Source organism: Dendrobates tinctorius, unplaced genomic scaffold, assembly GCF_039654945.1.
Source record: "Dendrobates tinctorius isolate UK_male_01 unplaced genomic scaffold, ASM3965494v1 ptg000046l, whole genome shotgun sequence".
NCBI classification, from domain to species: Eukaryota; Metazoa; Chordata; class Amphibia; order Anura; family Dendrobatidae; genus Dendrobates; species Dendrobates tinctorius.
Window position 1 is genome coordinate 78,486,966 of NW_027361714.1, and position 16,832 is coordinate 78,503,797.

General features: G+C 44.7%; 1 protein-coding gene across 4 annotated transcripts in view; it reads left to right on the forward strand.

The window, feature by feature from the left end:
- The window catches only part of AK9 (adenylate kinase 9), a 211,726-nt gene that overhangs the window by 128,094 nt on the left and 66,800 nt on the right, over positions 1–16,832 (forward strand). For all 4 annotated transcript variants that reach the window (XM_073576031.1, XM_073576028.1, XM_073576030.1 and 1 more), the window contains 6 exons: positions 5,205–5,424; positions 5,786–5,851; positions 6,044–6,259; positions 8,399–8,617; positions 13,051–13,264; positions 15,473–15,674. In XM_073576031.1, coding sequence (XP_073432132.1) covers positions 5,205–5,424; positions 5,786–5,851; positions 6,044–6,259; positions 8,399–8,617; positions 13,051–13,264; positions 15,473–15,674 — 1,137 coding nt within the window. The remainder of the gene's footprint in view (positions 1–5,204; positions 5,425–5,785; positions 5,852–6,043; positions 6,260–8,398; positions 8,618–13,050; positions 13,265–15,472; positions 15,675–16,832) is intronic.

A 16,832-nucleotide genomic window follows, 5' to 3' on the forward strand; every position in this document is an offset into this window, starting at 1 on the left:
CGAGAGCGGCCTTGGTGGTCTCCTGCCAGATCCTGGAGAAATCCCCGGACAGAAGATCAGCCGCCGGTACACCCAAGACAGGAGGAACCGGTAGAGGTACACCCGGATGTTGCCCGTAGACGACAAAAAAAGGTGACTTGGCAGAAGATTCGCTGATGTGATTGTTAAAGGCGAATTCAGCCCACGGGAGTAAGTCAGACCAGTCATTCTGGTGGGCATTAGAAAAGTGCCGGAGATAGTTCACCAAATTCTGGTTAGTCCGCTCTGCTTGACCATTGGACTGTGGGTGGTATGATGAGGAGAAGTCAAGTGTGACGTCCATTGACCGGCATAGGGCTCTCCAAAATCGAGAGGTGAATTGGACTACTCTGTCCAAAACAATATGCTGGGGCAGTCCATGGAGACGGAAGATGTGATGAATGAAAACTTTCGCCAAGTCAGGAGCTGAAGGTAACTCAGGGAGAGAGATGAAGTGTGCCATCTTGGAGAATCTGTCTACCACCACAAGGATGACGATGCAGTCTGCAGACTTGGGTCGATCTGTAATAAAATCCATGGCAACATGTTGCCAAGGAGCCGAAGGAACTGGAAGCGGGTGTAGAAGACCGGAGGGCAGCTGCCTGGGCACCTTGTTTTTGGCACAGGACGGACAGGAGGCAACAAAACTTCGTACATCCTGGAGAAGAGTAGACCACCAGTAGTAGCGGGACACAAGGACAAGTGTCTTCTTAAGGCCGACATGACCTGCAAGTTTGGAAGCATGCCCCCAGCGTATGACCCGTCTCTGGTCCTTCTCTGATACAAAAGTTTTACCAGGAGGTGGCGAAACTAACGAGACAGATGCCACCGTGATGAGCCTGGATGGGTCCAAGATGTGAGTGGGTTCTTCCTCAATATCTCCGGACGAGAAAGACCTGGACAAAGCGTCAGCCTTGAGGTTCTTGTTGCCGGGACGGAAGTGCAGGTCAAAATCGAATCGGCCAAAGAACAGGGACCACCTGGCCCGCCAAGGGTTGAGTCTCTGTGCCGATCGAATGTAAGCTAGGTTCTTATGGTCCGTGTAGATTGTAAACGGATGTATGGCTCCCTCGAATAAATACCTCCACTCCTCCAGGGCTAACTTAATGGCAAGCATCTCCCTGTCTCCAATGGAATAGTTCCGTTCCGATGTGGAGAAAGTCTTGGAAAAGAAACCGCACGTAACAAGCCGACCAGAGGGGGATTTCTGAGAAAGGACTGCTCCGGCCTCGGTTGCCGAAGCATCAACCTCATGGATGAAAGGTTTGTTAGCCTCTGGGCGATGGAGCATGGGTGCCGTGGCGAAGGCTTGTTTCAGAGACAAGAAGGCGTTCTCGGCTTCGGATGACCAGACGTGAAGATTGGCTCCCTTGCGGATCAAAGAGGAGATGGGACCAGTCAGAGAGTAAAAATGAGGAATGAACTGCCGGTAGTAATTTGCGAAACTAAGAAATCGCTGAATTGCCTTCACGCCGTGGGGGCGCGGCCAGTTGAGCACGGCAGATACTTTCTCTGGGTCCATGGGTAAGCCTGAGTCGGAGATGATGTAGCCTAAGAATGGAAGGAAGGACTGTTCAAAGGCGCATTTCTCCAGCTTAGCATACAGGCGATTCTCCCTCAGGCGCAACAGTACTTGACGGACATTTCTCCTGGGGGTGGACAGGTCAGGAGAGAAGACGAGGATATTGTCCAGATATACTACCACACAGGAGTACAGAAGGTCTCGGAAAATGTCATTTACAAATTCCTGGAATACTGCGGGAGCGTTGCACAAACCGAAGGGCATGACCAGATATTCGTAGTGCCCATCCCTGGTGTTGAAAGCGGTCTTCCATTCATCTCCGGAGCGAATACGGATGAGATTGTAGGCTCCACGGAGATCTAGTTTGGTAAAGATTCGCGCCCATCGCAGCCAAACGAATAACTCAGGGATGAGAGGAAGTGGGTACTTGTTCTTGATAGTAATTTCATTAAGACCCCGATAGTCGATACAAGGACGAAGAGACCCATCTTTCTTCTTGACAAAGAAGAAACCTGCTCCAGCGGGTGAAGACGACTTCCGGAAAAAGCCTCTGGCCAAATTTTCCTGAACATACTCGGTCATGGTTTGGGACTCAAGAGGATTCAAAGGATAAATTCTCCCCCCGGGGTGGAGTAGAGCCCGGAACAAGATCGATCGGGTAATCATATGGCCGGTGCGTCGGCAAAGGCCCAGTAGGCCAAAGGCAGACCCGCTGGTCCCCAGGCAGGTGGCGAAGTTTTGAGAGGCTGCACAGGAAGGAGGCACTTAGTCTGGCAGGACTGACCCCAACGAAGAATGTCTCCAGATCGCCAATCTAGGACAGGTTCGTGTATCCTTAACCAAGGAAGACCTAAAAGCAAGGTGTGGGATAATGAAGGCAGTACGAAGAAGGCTATCTTCTCTCGGTGCAAGGCTCCGATCTGCAACTCCACCACTTCGGTGACCAAGGTAACGGTCTCGCGCAGGGGAGCACCGTCTACTGAAGCTAACTGCTGGGGAATCTCCAAGGACCTGACAGGTATCCGCAATCTTTTTACCGCCTCGAGTTGGATGAAGTTCCCTGCTGCCCCTGAATCAATATAGGCCACCTTAGAAAAACGTTTGGTACCCATGATTAACAAAACAGAGAGGGTCAAGGGTAGAGAGGTATCACTGACACCTAGGGAGGCCTCTCTTACCTCTCCTAGGCGGAGGCGTTTCCCGGCCTCACCGGACAGGAACGCAGGAGATGGGTGGCGCTGCCAGAATGGAGGCAAAGGCCGTGTGTAAGTCTTTCCTGGCGACGCTGCTCCGCTGGTTTGAGTCGGTCCACCTGCATGGGCTCTGGTGCTGAAGCCGCGGAGGAAAATCGCGGATGAGGAGGGCTGCGTGTAGAGGGAGAAAAACAAGGAGGTCTTCTCTCCCTGGCGGCTTCGCGGGAGCGTTCCTGGAAACGTAGGTCGATACGCGTTGCCAGAGAAATAATGTCATCCAAAGACGTAGGTGTGTCTCTCCCAGCCAACTCGTCTTTAATTCGAGCGGACAAACCGCGTCAAAAAGCCCCCACCAGGGCCTCGTTGTTCCATCCAAGCTCGGAGGACAACGTACGGAACTGGATGGCGTACTGCCCCACAGAGAGAGTACCCTGGCGGAGATTGAATAAGGACTCGGTGGTTGAGACCAGGAGACCGGGCTCATCGAAGACTTTACGAAAAGTCTCCAGGAAGGTTGCAAGCTGGGAGACTAATGGATTGTCACGTTCCCACAAGGGATTTACCCAGGCCAGCGCCTCACCCTCCAAGTGGGATACCACAAAGGCTACTTTGACTCGGTCGGTGGAGTACTGCTGAGGCGACAATTCAAAATGCAGCTGGCATTGCTTAAGGAACCCCCAACACAGCTTGGGATCTCCGCTATAATGCGGAGGTTTAGCCAAACGGGGTGACAGATGCGGAACTGCTGCCTGAACTGGAGCAGCAGCTGCGGTGTGGAGAGCTAGCAGGCGGTTGTCCACCGAGGCCATATAATTCAAAATGTGGGCCTGAGTGTCGCGCTGCTGGGCAAGCTCCTGCTGGAGGCCGGTGATCTGAGATGCAGTCCCCGGATCAGAGGCCTGCAAAGACGATAGACGGGACTCCATGGACTTGAGGAATGACATTATCCTCGCCTAGTTTTCTCGGAGGAACAAAAGTTCCTTTTGGGTTGGGGTTAGGGTACCAGCAGGATCCATGGCCTGATTATTCTGTGATACTTTAGAAGTACTCCTGGAGAGGACCCGCTGGACCGTGGCAACAAACCTCCCACGGGCGAGCTGACCAGGTGGACCACCCCATATACAGGGAGTGTTAGGAGCAGACCCGCGGGTAACTATCACCACGGCAGCTGGTACCCAGGGAAAGGACACAGACATGACAGGAGGCCGGAGAGGCTGGCGGAGGGTCTCCCTAGGACAGGAACACGGATGGCGGACAGGAACACGGGCAAGACGGCAGGGACCAGGCATGGACTGGAGGACACAGCTGGGAGGCCAGAACAGGACGGAACGGAACCCCGGACTTCCAGATCCTAGGAGAGAGAACAGCGGAGATGACGGATAAGATATAGGCAGGCTGAAAGCAGCGGTACGCACAGCGGGAAATGGGGCCAGAATCACTAGCAGGGCACAAGTGACAATCAGGCACCACCAGGAGGAAGAGGCGGCCTGATATAGGGAACGTGTTAGGGACTTCCGGGTCACGACCCCTCCCAGAGCAGAGTGAGGAGAGCGCGTGCCTTCAGGAGGAATGGAGGGTGCGCGCTCCTGAACACAGTGTGAGCGCGCGCCCGACAAAGAGCAGGAAGCCGGGCAGGGGCGTGCACCCCTCGGAAGGCAGGCGACAGGGCAGGAGCGTGTGCTGGGTTAGTGTGCCGGGGGGTGGAGAGCCGCGGTGAGGACCGAGGCGGCCGAGACCACTTCGTGGAAGCAGACCGTGACCGGGATAGCTGCAGCAGCGGTGTGGAAGTCGGCGGGGACCGCGGCAGCAAGCGGGAGGGACGCGGCAGCGGCGTGACAATAAAGACTAAATCTGCCCTTTGGTGTCTACTATGTTTTAAATATATTGCGCAAAAATTAAAGAAACACTCACATTAAAATTTTTATCCTCTTAATGTATTGCAGTCATCATATAGCAATTGTTATAATTGCTAATTTTGTACTTTTTACTCAGCTAATTTTCCATTAGGTCTATGACATCATGTTATTGAAAACTGACCATCTGAATCCTTCTAAGCTCTATGTAGAAACAGGAGGTCAATTTTCCCTGTATTAGTCATAAGTCTATGGCAGAGGGAGGTGAAGCAGGGCAACTGGGTCAGGAGTTGAAGAGGATAAATGCAGGGAAAAGAGACTTTATGTTTCTAAATAAAGCAGAGAAAATAGAAGAAATAACTGGATAGAAAGGCAAAATGAGCAATTGTAAGTACACAGTGCTGTATAATTTGATTGCATTATATTAAGAGGATACAAACTTTGATAGGAGTGCTTCTTTAAATATGCATATTGCAATTTGTTATGACAGTAAAACTCTTAACTTGGATTACCTAAATTGATAAAGTCTGAAATTCTGGCACTGGCTGCTGCAATAATATCTGGAATTTTACAAAAGCATAAGAAGCTATATTCTGGTCCTGTCTGTTTCTTTTACAGTTCAGCTGGATTTGTCCTGGATGGCTTCCCTAGCACAGTTGAGGAAGTCCAATATATGGGCGATCGTGGCTTGTTCCCAGATATCGCTGTCTTTCTAGAAGCAGACGAAAGTGACATTTGTGACCGATTACTGCCCTCTCGTTTAGCTAAGTGGCAAGAACGACGAAGGAAAAAGGAAGAGCGAAAGCAGAGACTTAGGGGTAGTAAGATAAAGATGAGGGTGTGTAAATACATTTTTATAAGACAAAGTTGACTGTATTTTAGTTTATCAGTATAGACAAGGAGGGGTTAATATAGCCAAATATGCTGCACAATGGGATTTTTGTCAAAGTGACAAATTAAAAAATATAATGCCCTAAGCCATGAATTTGGATCCCACTGATTTCTATAGCAGACGACAGTGCTATAACTTTGATACTGTGTGACTTTATATTTAGCATTCTCAATAAATTGCATCTTGCTGTTATGTAAATTGCTTGTAGTAAAAAATGCAACTTATCTGTGACCTATTACTCTGATATTAACATGATGTTCACAGCTGAAAATAGATTAACAAAGCTATTATAACTGAATTATTGCAGGATGAACAGATTGCCAAAAGACGAGCTGAACTTTTAGCTGAGCAAAAAATAAATGAGGAGAAAATGGTGAGATCTTTAATTCCAGCACTATATCAATGTTTATTGTTAGAACTTACGCATTTGTATTCTACAAGGATCAATTCACTTGACTTTCCAAAGTTTATTTCAAAGAATAGCTATAAGGACTTAGTGCAGTCTAAACATGTCATTTCTGGAGCCATGTAAAGGAGAAGTCCAATAACTTGTGTTCTTACGTAGGGCCGCAAGGACGCAGAAGGGAGCGATGATGATGATGAGGAGGTGGAGGAAGAAGAAGTTGTTGACAACATTGAGTTGATCCTTGCAGAAGAGTTTCCAGAGGAAGATGAGGAGGAACAGGAAGAGGAAGAACAAGAAGAGGATGTAATTGAAAGAATGAAAACTGAAATTGGAGAAAAGTGTGAGACAGATTCTGAATCTCTCCAGTCAGTAAAGGTAGAGACTTTTATTAATGGTTATTTATTGGGCTCTCTGATGTACATTCAGCATATAGTTTAGGACTCAGGATTTCTTTCTAATGTAAGTGTAACAGTGGTCTTATAGGTGTACAGAAATGGATCCATCAGGAAAATTCAGAATACAAGTCTGATCCTCAACACAGATGAGAATAGGATGAGCTCTGAGTGTCATGGATCCATTTTTAAAACCGATGTGTGTGTGTGTGTTTCATGAAACTGTAAGGGTCTGTGAGAGGTCCGAGAAAAACACTGATGTGTATAACAGATGTGTGAATGAAGCCCAAGATGGAGATTTGTTCTTGAAACATTAACAAAAACCCATAATGACCTCATATGTTTTCCACTGTACCATTAATTGATAGTGTTTTAAGATACCAATAGAGCGAATAGTTGACCAAGGCAGAAGGAACTTGGACTGAATCAAAGGGTTCAATTTTCCCTGCCAGAAAGCTTATCGGGGCTCCTAAGAAGCTCCCACAACTCTGTGTGCAAGCCAGTTTTGGTCCCACAGATTCCCCAATAACAGCTGTGGGCATGCTAAATATACCCTCCTTTATTGCATTCTACATGTTCCCCCATACAGTGCCTGCCACTGATGCTACCTTTTATTTTATGTGATCATGGCCACACATCCATGTGCCATCACTTGAGAGAAAAAGTGACTTCATGATGCCACTGGGATTCAACAAGTAGAACTAAAAATCCTTCAGTTTTCTGATTTTAAGCTCTCTTTTGTAAAAAAAAAATCATGCCAAGAAATGTAATCAGTAAAGGCCAAATATATACAAAATGTTACCACTAAACAAAAGGAGCATTTATGTATGAGTTCTAACATGGACACACACATTCATATAGAACAACCAATTGTAAGCGTTGTAAATGGAGTAAAGTGACCATAAATGATATTGTATAGAAATGAATTAATTGGATTGTAGCGGAGCTTGAAGCTATTGGTGTCACGGGTGTGTCAGGTGTGACGAACAGTCATTCTGGATCCGGCTGCAGAAGGTCACGGCGCCTGTCTCTGCAGGCACCTTCTGGATCTTACATTTCTGCTGTGTGTGATATCCTTCTCCCTTTAGGATTTAGCGGTAATCTCCACTGTCTGCTGCTGATTAACACACCCTTGCCGGAGGCTTAAAGACCTTTAGTCGCATCAGCAAGGAGTCTGTGATAGCTCTGTTTACCCCTGTCTGTTGAAAGTGCCAGAAGTCAACTAGTTTCTTCTTGGAGCCTCTTGAAGGATTGTTGGAGTGAGCTCTCTTGTGTTGTCTCAAGCTACGGGTATTCCCACATTTGTCTCCCTGCTTTGTTAGCTATAGTGGGGGTTGATGAGTGCTTACCCCGTCCCCCCACTATCCAGGGCCTATCGCTAGGTGCAGTCAGGGATTAGGTTCCTGCTAGGTGATAGGTGCGGAATCTATTTAGGGACGTAATGCCAGACAGGGTGTTGTCAGATCTACCTAGGGGTCTCCACTCCCATCCTCTTCCCATTGTTGTGCACCTAGCTTCTCCCTCACCCTGCGTGACAATTGGGCCCCAATGTAAAATCTTCAACTGGGGCCCTAATTACCCTGGGTCTTCTCATATCGGACAAAAGGGACTGTTTGTGCCCCTTAGGCTCCAAGGCCTGAGTACAACTCCAACTCCTCTAAAGTTGAGGGAATATCTTCGGTTCCACACTTATTCGGCAAGCTATAGCCTGTGTGTTGGGCTCTACATGCATGTGCTGTGACTGTGACACAGCTGTGACACACGCAGCTGCGGCGGCGATCAGCTGTTTAGCCGGCACGATCCAGGAAGCCGGGTTCTCGCTGTAGCTTATTCAGCAAGCGCTATAGCTTGCCGAATAAGCGAGGAACTGAAGATATTCGCTCAACTCTAAACCACTCAACCTACTATAATTACACAGTGTAACAGAATATGAATTTCTGTATGAGTAGAGAAAATACCTGACCGCTGTACAAAGAAAACATTTATAATTATCCATATGGTTGCTTAAAATAATCATGTACACAGGTTATTTTGGTAAAATAATGAAGTTTTTTAATATTTTACATGTACTCGACTCATTGATAATGTGTTACAGTAACATTTAATACATTTTCATTTTTAGGAAGAACTTCAAAGCCTAATGATACCTTGTATCTCAATTAATGCAAATCGAAAACCACATATTGTGCGTTTCCAGTTGTTTGAGAAGCTGAAGCCTATTGTGGAAAATCGGGCTAGCTTCTTTGAAAAATGTTATCCAGTGAGCTTATCCCTTGCCAGCAAAATGCTTCATGTGTCATATAAACATCCCAGCATCTTTGGACGATGGGACCCAGTAAAGGTATTGTATATTAAAATCTATGCATGTGTTACAGTGAAAACTCTCCAAAAACAACTGTGACTACCTGTGACATACATTCAGGACCAAGATATATTATGTATGGCCCCCTTAGTGCAAAATGGCTTGCCTGTACATCAGCTCAGGGATCATTCAAAGTGTGTGTATGTGGGGAATTAGAAGCTGAGCTCCCTCCACATAAATGCCAACTATATTACATAGCTGATGTTTCCTCTAACAACAGCAGCCAGAGCTGTATTTCCATTGCTGCTGTTAACCATTTATGTTCAGCTGTCAAGCTCAATCTCTGATTGCGTACACCGGCTCCTATTAACCCCCTGCTCTGCGATACAAGGGCACCAATGAGGTGCCATTGCAGAAGGGGACCTGCTGAAGCCCCCATCACTGCCATTTTAGAAATCCTGTCAAGCTCAAACACCAGCTAAGCTTAATAGGAGACCTGCATTTTAACTATATTAAGGGAGCTCAAATTAATGTAAAAGATTTTAAAAACATAAAAATTTAAATCAGGCCCCTTTTACTCAATTAAAAAAAAAGAAATTAGAAAACTAAAAAAGTGGTATGTATTTGATATTGCAGTATCTAAAAGTCTGTAAAATATAGAATTAACCGACACAGTAAACGCAGTAAATAGAAATAAAATCAAAATGCAAGACTTCTGTTTTTTTTAGTCACGATACCTCCCTAAAAAAAATAACCAAAAATAGTATATAAAAAAATCTACTCGCTCGCCACATAAAAAATCAGCCCCCACGCAGCTCTATTGATAGAAAAAAATAGTTACAAGTCTGAGAAAATATCAACACAAACCACGTTTTTTTATTTTTTTTTACATACTGCTAAATATTTGTTCACCATCATCAACCGTCACCAATCACATTTGTAGGTCAATTGTAACATGCAATGAATACTGTAAAAACCAAAACCTCAAAAAAACAATGTCGGAGTTGCATTTTTTTTTTCTCCTTTTCAAAAACTAGGATAATTCATACACAATAAAAAATCCCACTTTAAACAAGCAAAAAACACAAATGCCTAATCCACAGTGATGTAAAAAGGCGTGACAGATGCCATCACATATGAATGTATCTAGACAGATACCGTATATTACTGACAGTGGTCAACCAGCCATAAACAGTCCATATATTATAAAACAACCCAAAGTTTGCTGTATAGTATATCATAAGTGACCTTTTGTCACATTGATATTATGTGCCTTAGTTATGTTAGTACACAAGTATATACACATTGACATAAAGGTTATTCTTTATTATTGGTGTACATTATAAGCCCCACATTACATGACCAGGTGTAGAACCAGTCATTGATCCTCTGGTTAAACTTCTTTTTGTGTATAGTCATGTAATCAATATGGGTGAGGAGCTATGCGTTTATACTTGATTGCAGTGTCTACAGACCGACGTCAAGTTAATTAGCCCGATACATGGGATACGCCTGTACAGGGCTGGGTAAGCACTCACCCATTGACTCACACCCACTTTCTACAAGCGAATGAGGGGTCTCTGTGTGCTGCTCTGGGTGTCATTAAGCCACGTTATCATGGGTAACACGAGTGCTGCATGAAAAGGGGGCATGACCGTACACGCAGAGATGACAAGTCTTGATGGCCGTGTCCGTGTCTTCATACCGAAAGTAGGGCTCTGTTGAAAGTTAGGTGCACTGATGTGATGCTGATATCATAGCCTTTTTACTGTATATTCTCATATTCTGATACATGTACTGCCATCCCCTGATGATCCTGAATGGAAGAAAGCGTTGAGTGTAGGGCAATGTCTGCTTAGGGAAAGCTGTGGGCTGCCCTCATCAGAGTGATAGTCTTTGGGGGTATTCGACTATATTCAGTGCTTTTAGGGCTCAATAAGGTTTTTCTCCAAGCCCCGCTCTTCCGGACAGACTAGTATTTGCAATGGTGACTGATGTACAAAAGACTCCTTCCTATGGAATCGACAGATGGGTGAGATGGTTCCATTTAGCTATCTACTCCCTCTTCCCCTTTAGGTCACTTATGGCAGTGGTCCACAACCTTTTTTGCACCAGGGACTGGCTTCAAGCAATACCATTCTTTCTTGGCCCGGCAGGGCGGGGATGGAGGTGTGACAGGGGCAGGGCTTTGGCCATAAGGGGGCGGGGCTATAGTTTAGTAGTGCATAGTTATAATTTAATTATAACATTTATAATGTGAATGTGATGCAACTCACCATAGGTTTTGAATGAGTGGGAGCACCGGGCTTGTTTCCCTGTATCAGTGGGAGCACTGGGCTTGTTTTCCTGCAACAAGACGGTCCCATCTAGGGGTGATGGGAGACAGCGACACCCTTGTATGCATGGCTCCGCTCTCACCCTTGTATGCATGGCTCCGCTCTCACCCTTGTATACATGGCTCCGCTCCCACCCTTGTATACATGGCTCCGCTCCCACCCTTGTATACATGGCTCCGCTCCCACTCTTATATGCATGACTCTGCTCCCACCCTTGTATACATGGCTCCGCTCCCACCCTTGTATACATGGCTCCGCTCCCACCCTTGTATACATGGCTCCGCTCCCACCCTTGTATACATGGCTCCGCTCCCACCCTTGTATACATGGCTCCGCTTCCACCTTTGTATGCATGGCTCCGCTCCCACCCTTGTATACATGGCTCCGCTCCCACCCTTGTATACATGGCTCCGCTCCCACCCTTGTATGCATGGCTCCGCTCCCACCCTTGTATACATGGCTCGGCTCCCACTCTTGTATACACGGCTCCGCTCCCACCCTTGTATACATGGTTCCGCTCCCACTCTTGTATGCATGGCTTGGCTCCCCCGTCCTCCCCCATAATACTTACCCTCACACCGTCGCTGAACTTCCCTGCATCTCCATCATGGTGCGTCAGCTTCTTCCTGTACGGAGCGGTCACGTAGTACCGCTCATTAAGGTCATGAATATGGATGCCATGCCGATGGGAGTGGAGTCGCGTCCATATTCATGACCTTAATGAGCGGTACTACATGACCGCTCAGCACTGGATGAAGCTGCCGCGCCCGACAGGGATGCAGGAACTGAGGGTGAATATCGATGTCTTCTGGATGCCAGAGGTTGCAGCTGTCACTACAGTGCTACAGCCGCCGGCTCCCCTTGTGTCCAGTATTCTGAGCCGTGGCTCCGCGGACCGGCAAGAGAACTGCAACGGCCCGGTTCTGGGCCGTGTACCGGTGGTTGGGGACCCCTGACTTATGGTATACAAGAAAACTTTGGGTCCAATAATAATACGTGGACTGTTTATTGTTGGCTGACCACTGTCAATATATATTTGGGGTTTTTTTTGCCTTTTTAATATGGGTAATTTTATTTTATGTGAATTATCATTATTTTAACATTGTCTATTAAAAGAAACTCACAGTTTGCTTATCCTAGAGACAATACTGTATGCTCCTCTCCGTATTTTCTTGAATACATTTAAAATAGTACATCATCGTTCAAAACAACAACTTGTCCCATAGACAGCTATGCCAACAGGAAAAAAACAAGTCATGATGACTTGGAAGAATGGGAGGTAGAAAATGCAAACGTTAAAACCACAATTATATATGGTGGAAATCGGATACTTGTCATTTTTTATAAGAAAACACCATCTCAAAGTGGTTTCTTTTTATACGCACGTACTGTTTTCTGTACTTGTTACCCTTTGATGCAGCAAAAGTTATCTAGCAGAAAAAACGAGAGAAAATATTATCTAGCTTATTAGCTCATTTCTATTTTTCTTCCAGGTGTAGTTCTTTTCTTTAAATGGGTTGTTCAATGTTGATTTTTTTCTTAAGGCATGGATCTTTTCAAGATAACAAAAGCATACTCACTTGCCGTCACGTTCCTAGATCACTTTCAGTCACCTCCGCTCTATAGGTCTGCACAGGCACCAGAAGCATTGACAGGGCCGTCTAGATATCACTGGATTGCGTAGATCGTATCATTACAAACATCCCAGAATGCACTGTTCAATTCACCTGACCACTGCAGCCAGTCACAGGAATCACTGACTGTTGTGCCATCCGGACAATGCAGTCATCGCTTCTGGAGCCGGTCCAGATGCCTGTAGCGGTCTGCGCTGGATCCGTTGGGGTGAGTATTCCTCTGTATGTTATTTTGAACTATAGATGAAAAATGTTTTTCAATGTCAGACACCCCCAAATGTTAACATATGGTGGCAATAACCATACATACTGTAGGGATGTATGAGTGCAGCCACCATAAATATAGACTGAAACTGACTCGTCACCAGCCCTACCTAATCCCGGGATGCAGACAGATTGTAGACTACTGACCCCATCTCTGGCATATGATAATTGAAGTTTGACATAATATCTATGATATTTAGTTTGACATGTCTACCATTTTCTTCCTTAAACTGTATAGCTGAGCCAAGGAGATGTAATTAAACCATTTAGAAACCAAGAAAATCCTGGCTATCCATTGATCTACCGGCAATACATTTATTTCTTCTCAACAAAAGAAAACAGAGACATTTTTATGAAGAATCCCATTACGTTTATACGTCAGCCAAAACCACAACCCTCAGTGCCAGTAAGAATTGCAGTTCTAGGTCCTCCAAAATCCGGAAAAACGACAGGTAAGATTATTTCTAAAATTATCCAAAAAATTTAAGCGATTGCCTAGTGCAGGGCCTAAGGGTGATTCTGTCTTCTTTGTTAAAGTGTTGTATAACCTGCAAGAGAACCATCTTTTAAGATATGTTTTAGGGGATATTTTTTATGTGGTTATGCTAGATTTTTTTTTAATATCTGAACTTTTGTTCCAAATACTAGCCATATCATTGTTTTAACAGTCACTGTGAGGACAATGGAGACTCCTCTTTGATTTATTAATTTCAGGCCCAATATATTATCCAGAGATCTCTCTCTGCTCCTGAACTGTGGCCCCCATCCATGAGATAAGTACAAAAATTTCCAAAAGAACAGGAACGTTCCATATGGCCAGAGAATTAGTGGCCACATGTCAATTAATGCGAGGAGGAACGGAGCTGGGACCCCGTGCCGCCTCTTGTGCAGGGCTGTAAGCTATCAATGGAATGCATAGATGAGACGGTTAAGCACCAACACATAGAGATGAATTAAGAGAGTACCGTGAATCTTAGGGTTTAGTCCAACATGCCACCAGAATCCTGGGAGCCCTCCGCACACACACCTGTGTCTCATCGTTCTCTAGCTGTGCCAGATACTGAGCTATCGAAACTGGTTCTTCAGAACCACTTAGCTGACCCAAGTTTTGACTCTCCATACTGGTCCAGCCCCAACGAACCCGTTGAGATTTCAGTTGTCCCGTTTGGACCTCCCATTAGGAAGTTATGACCCATCCTAGATATTGGGAATTATTTTAGCTAGGAGGTCAGGGGAGGAGATTTCAGTTTGACACAGAGGGGTGGTAGCAAATATGGGATGGGAGGAGCTAAAGGTTAAAAGCTAGCCACACATCTTTAGCCAGTGACAGTGTTCTGCCACAGAAGCCACGTCACGCATGGAGACAGACCAGAAACTAAGAAAGTACTTGTGGACTCGAGAGCTTCCCTGAGCCCACATGCTAAGGAACGGTAATGTGACCCATACAGCTAACTGTAATCCCATACCTGTACCCAACCTTTATCTGTACTTCTGGCTGTAATATCTGTATATTACTCTGTATATATTTGTATTTGTAATTAGTTTTGGGCTGCTCTTTTACCTTGAATCCCGATTTCCCACGTCCGTGACTGTGAGTCCGGCTAGTACTTATAAGCTTATATTAGGTCAGAAACCAACCCCAGTTAGTGTCATCTATCTATCTGTCTGTCTGTCTGTCTATCTATCTATCTATAGAAGCAGCACACCATCATCTTAGTGCAAAAAAAGCTATTTTAATAGCCCATTTGTGCATGACATTTCAGCTCTATGTGTGAGCCTTTTTCAAGCTTGAAAAAGGCTCACACATAGAGCACAAAGAGCCAAAAGGTTGCGCACAAATAGGCTATTAAAATAGCTTTTTTTGCACTAAGATGATGGTGTGCTGCTTCTTTATTTTCTCTAATATAAGGACTGTGAAGCTCTGCACCCAACTATTGTCATTATTTAGGTGCTGTTGTCTGCTAAATTTTTTATGTCTGTCTATCTAGAAGAAAAAAATGTGAACAGCACCGTATAGATGAATTCAGGGTGCAAGGCCCTCCAAACAAATATCTATTTGTATAAAAAAGAAAAAAGGAGGCAGCACGTCAATAAATGATGAAAAGAAGTTGACTTTATTAGCCCATAAGGTGTGGCAAAGTTTCAGCTGTGACCAACCTTTCTCAATTTTGAGCTGTGATTGCAATGCAAAATAAAAGTAAATCTTGATCTTAGGCAAGCTGTTTGTCCAAGGCAGATTTAAGAAAGCCTGCTGTGGGCTTTTATTGAAACGGACTACAGGATAATAGTGGGGCAGTCCGTTTCCTTCCTGGCTGGGTTTTCCCTATGGCCACAGGTTGCTTGTAAAAACCCCTGTAGCTGAGAGTTGGGGGTCAGTTTGGTTTTGCAAGCGTGCAGAGCAGAAGGCTCTGCAGAGCTCCACCTGTGTGAGGCAACACGGGGCCAAGTGGAGCTAAAAGGCCTGGCACCCTTCAGCATAGACGGCGGTGCAGTCGCCCACGGCAACAGGTCTCGGAGGTGGACTGTCTTGCTCCTGGCTGCAATCTGGAGGTGGAGTGTCCTGTTTCCCGGCTGCAATCCGGAGGATCGTATTTACTTACTGTTTGTGAAATGGACTACACAGTGTCCATTTAAATCTGATAATTTCCTCAATGTTCTAGTTGCCAAGATGTTTACCAGAATATATGGATTACAGCGCCTTTCCATGGGAGATGCCATACGCTCGGTGCTGGAAAACCAACCTAATACAGAACTTGCATTAGATATAAAGAGTCATCTAGAAAAGGGAAAGGTGGTACCTGATGATATGGCCATACGGTGTTTAGAAATAGCCATGATGGATCTAACATGTAATACAACAGGGTAAGTAAAAGTTTGATCCTAGAAAAAAGCGGCCCAGGACGAAAAATGAACTCTTTTCAATGCATATTTTTTTATAACAGTATTATGCATGGTGTAGTGTTTTTTCCTTTAGCTCAAAGACACAATTTTTTGCTTATCATATTTATTATGTAACATTATTTTCTCAGTATCTGTCTGTTTTTACTTATATATTTATTTATTACACAATATATTAGTAGGTCTGTGGGACCCCTTCTTGCATATCATTTATTGTGTTGATTTTGTATATGTATGCCTTTCATCTCTTGAGAGAAAGTTATTGAATCATAAATCTATTATACATACAGTATATATAAACAAATTGCTAATAGCCCCCTAAAGGTAACCAGTGAGCAGTTTTATACTCCCCTAAACTTCTACAATCACAATTTAGGTGATAAGGACATTCTTGTAACAAACCCATATGCGGTACAAATAAAACAGCATACCCCAGAAAAAGGAGTGTTATTCTCTGATGCGAATGTAGAGAAAGTAGCCTTAAAGAAAGAAAAGCAATCCATAAACAATGTGCACACCTAGAAAGAAATATGTATAATGGCCTCTATAAAAACTATTAAAATCAGAAAAAATCCCTTGCACTGACATCCAGAAATGCAAATATCCATATATAAATTTAATAAGATATCAATGCCAGACTTGGTAGCACCAACAAAATGTAGAAGTATATAATTTTTGTAAAATATGAGTATATATTTGAGGCTATTCACATCCTAATTGGAGTAAGGGTTTAGTAATTACTGCTCTTTATTATGTAGCTGCCTCTTTTTAAAGGGACCAAAAGTAATTGGACAATTATCTCAAAAGCTCTTTAATGGACTGCATGGGCTATTCTCTCGTTAATTCATCATCAGTTAATCAGGTAAAAGGTTTGTAGCTGATTCCAGGTGTGGCATTTGCACTTGCAAGCATTCCAACAAATGGTATTCAATGTGGCAGTGCTGATGCATGATTTTTCACAGACAATCTGTCATTGAAAATAATGGCAGCATTATGTGATTTCACTGTGAAATCGGATTCCCGTCACCCATTCAGGTGTATGGGTGCATTGAAAATTTCAGACTGCACTCCGGTGACATCCGAGTGCAATCTGATTTCTACGTAAGTGTGCTCCGATTCTCT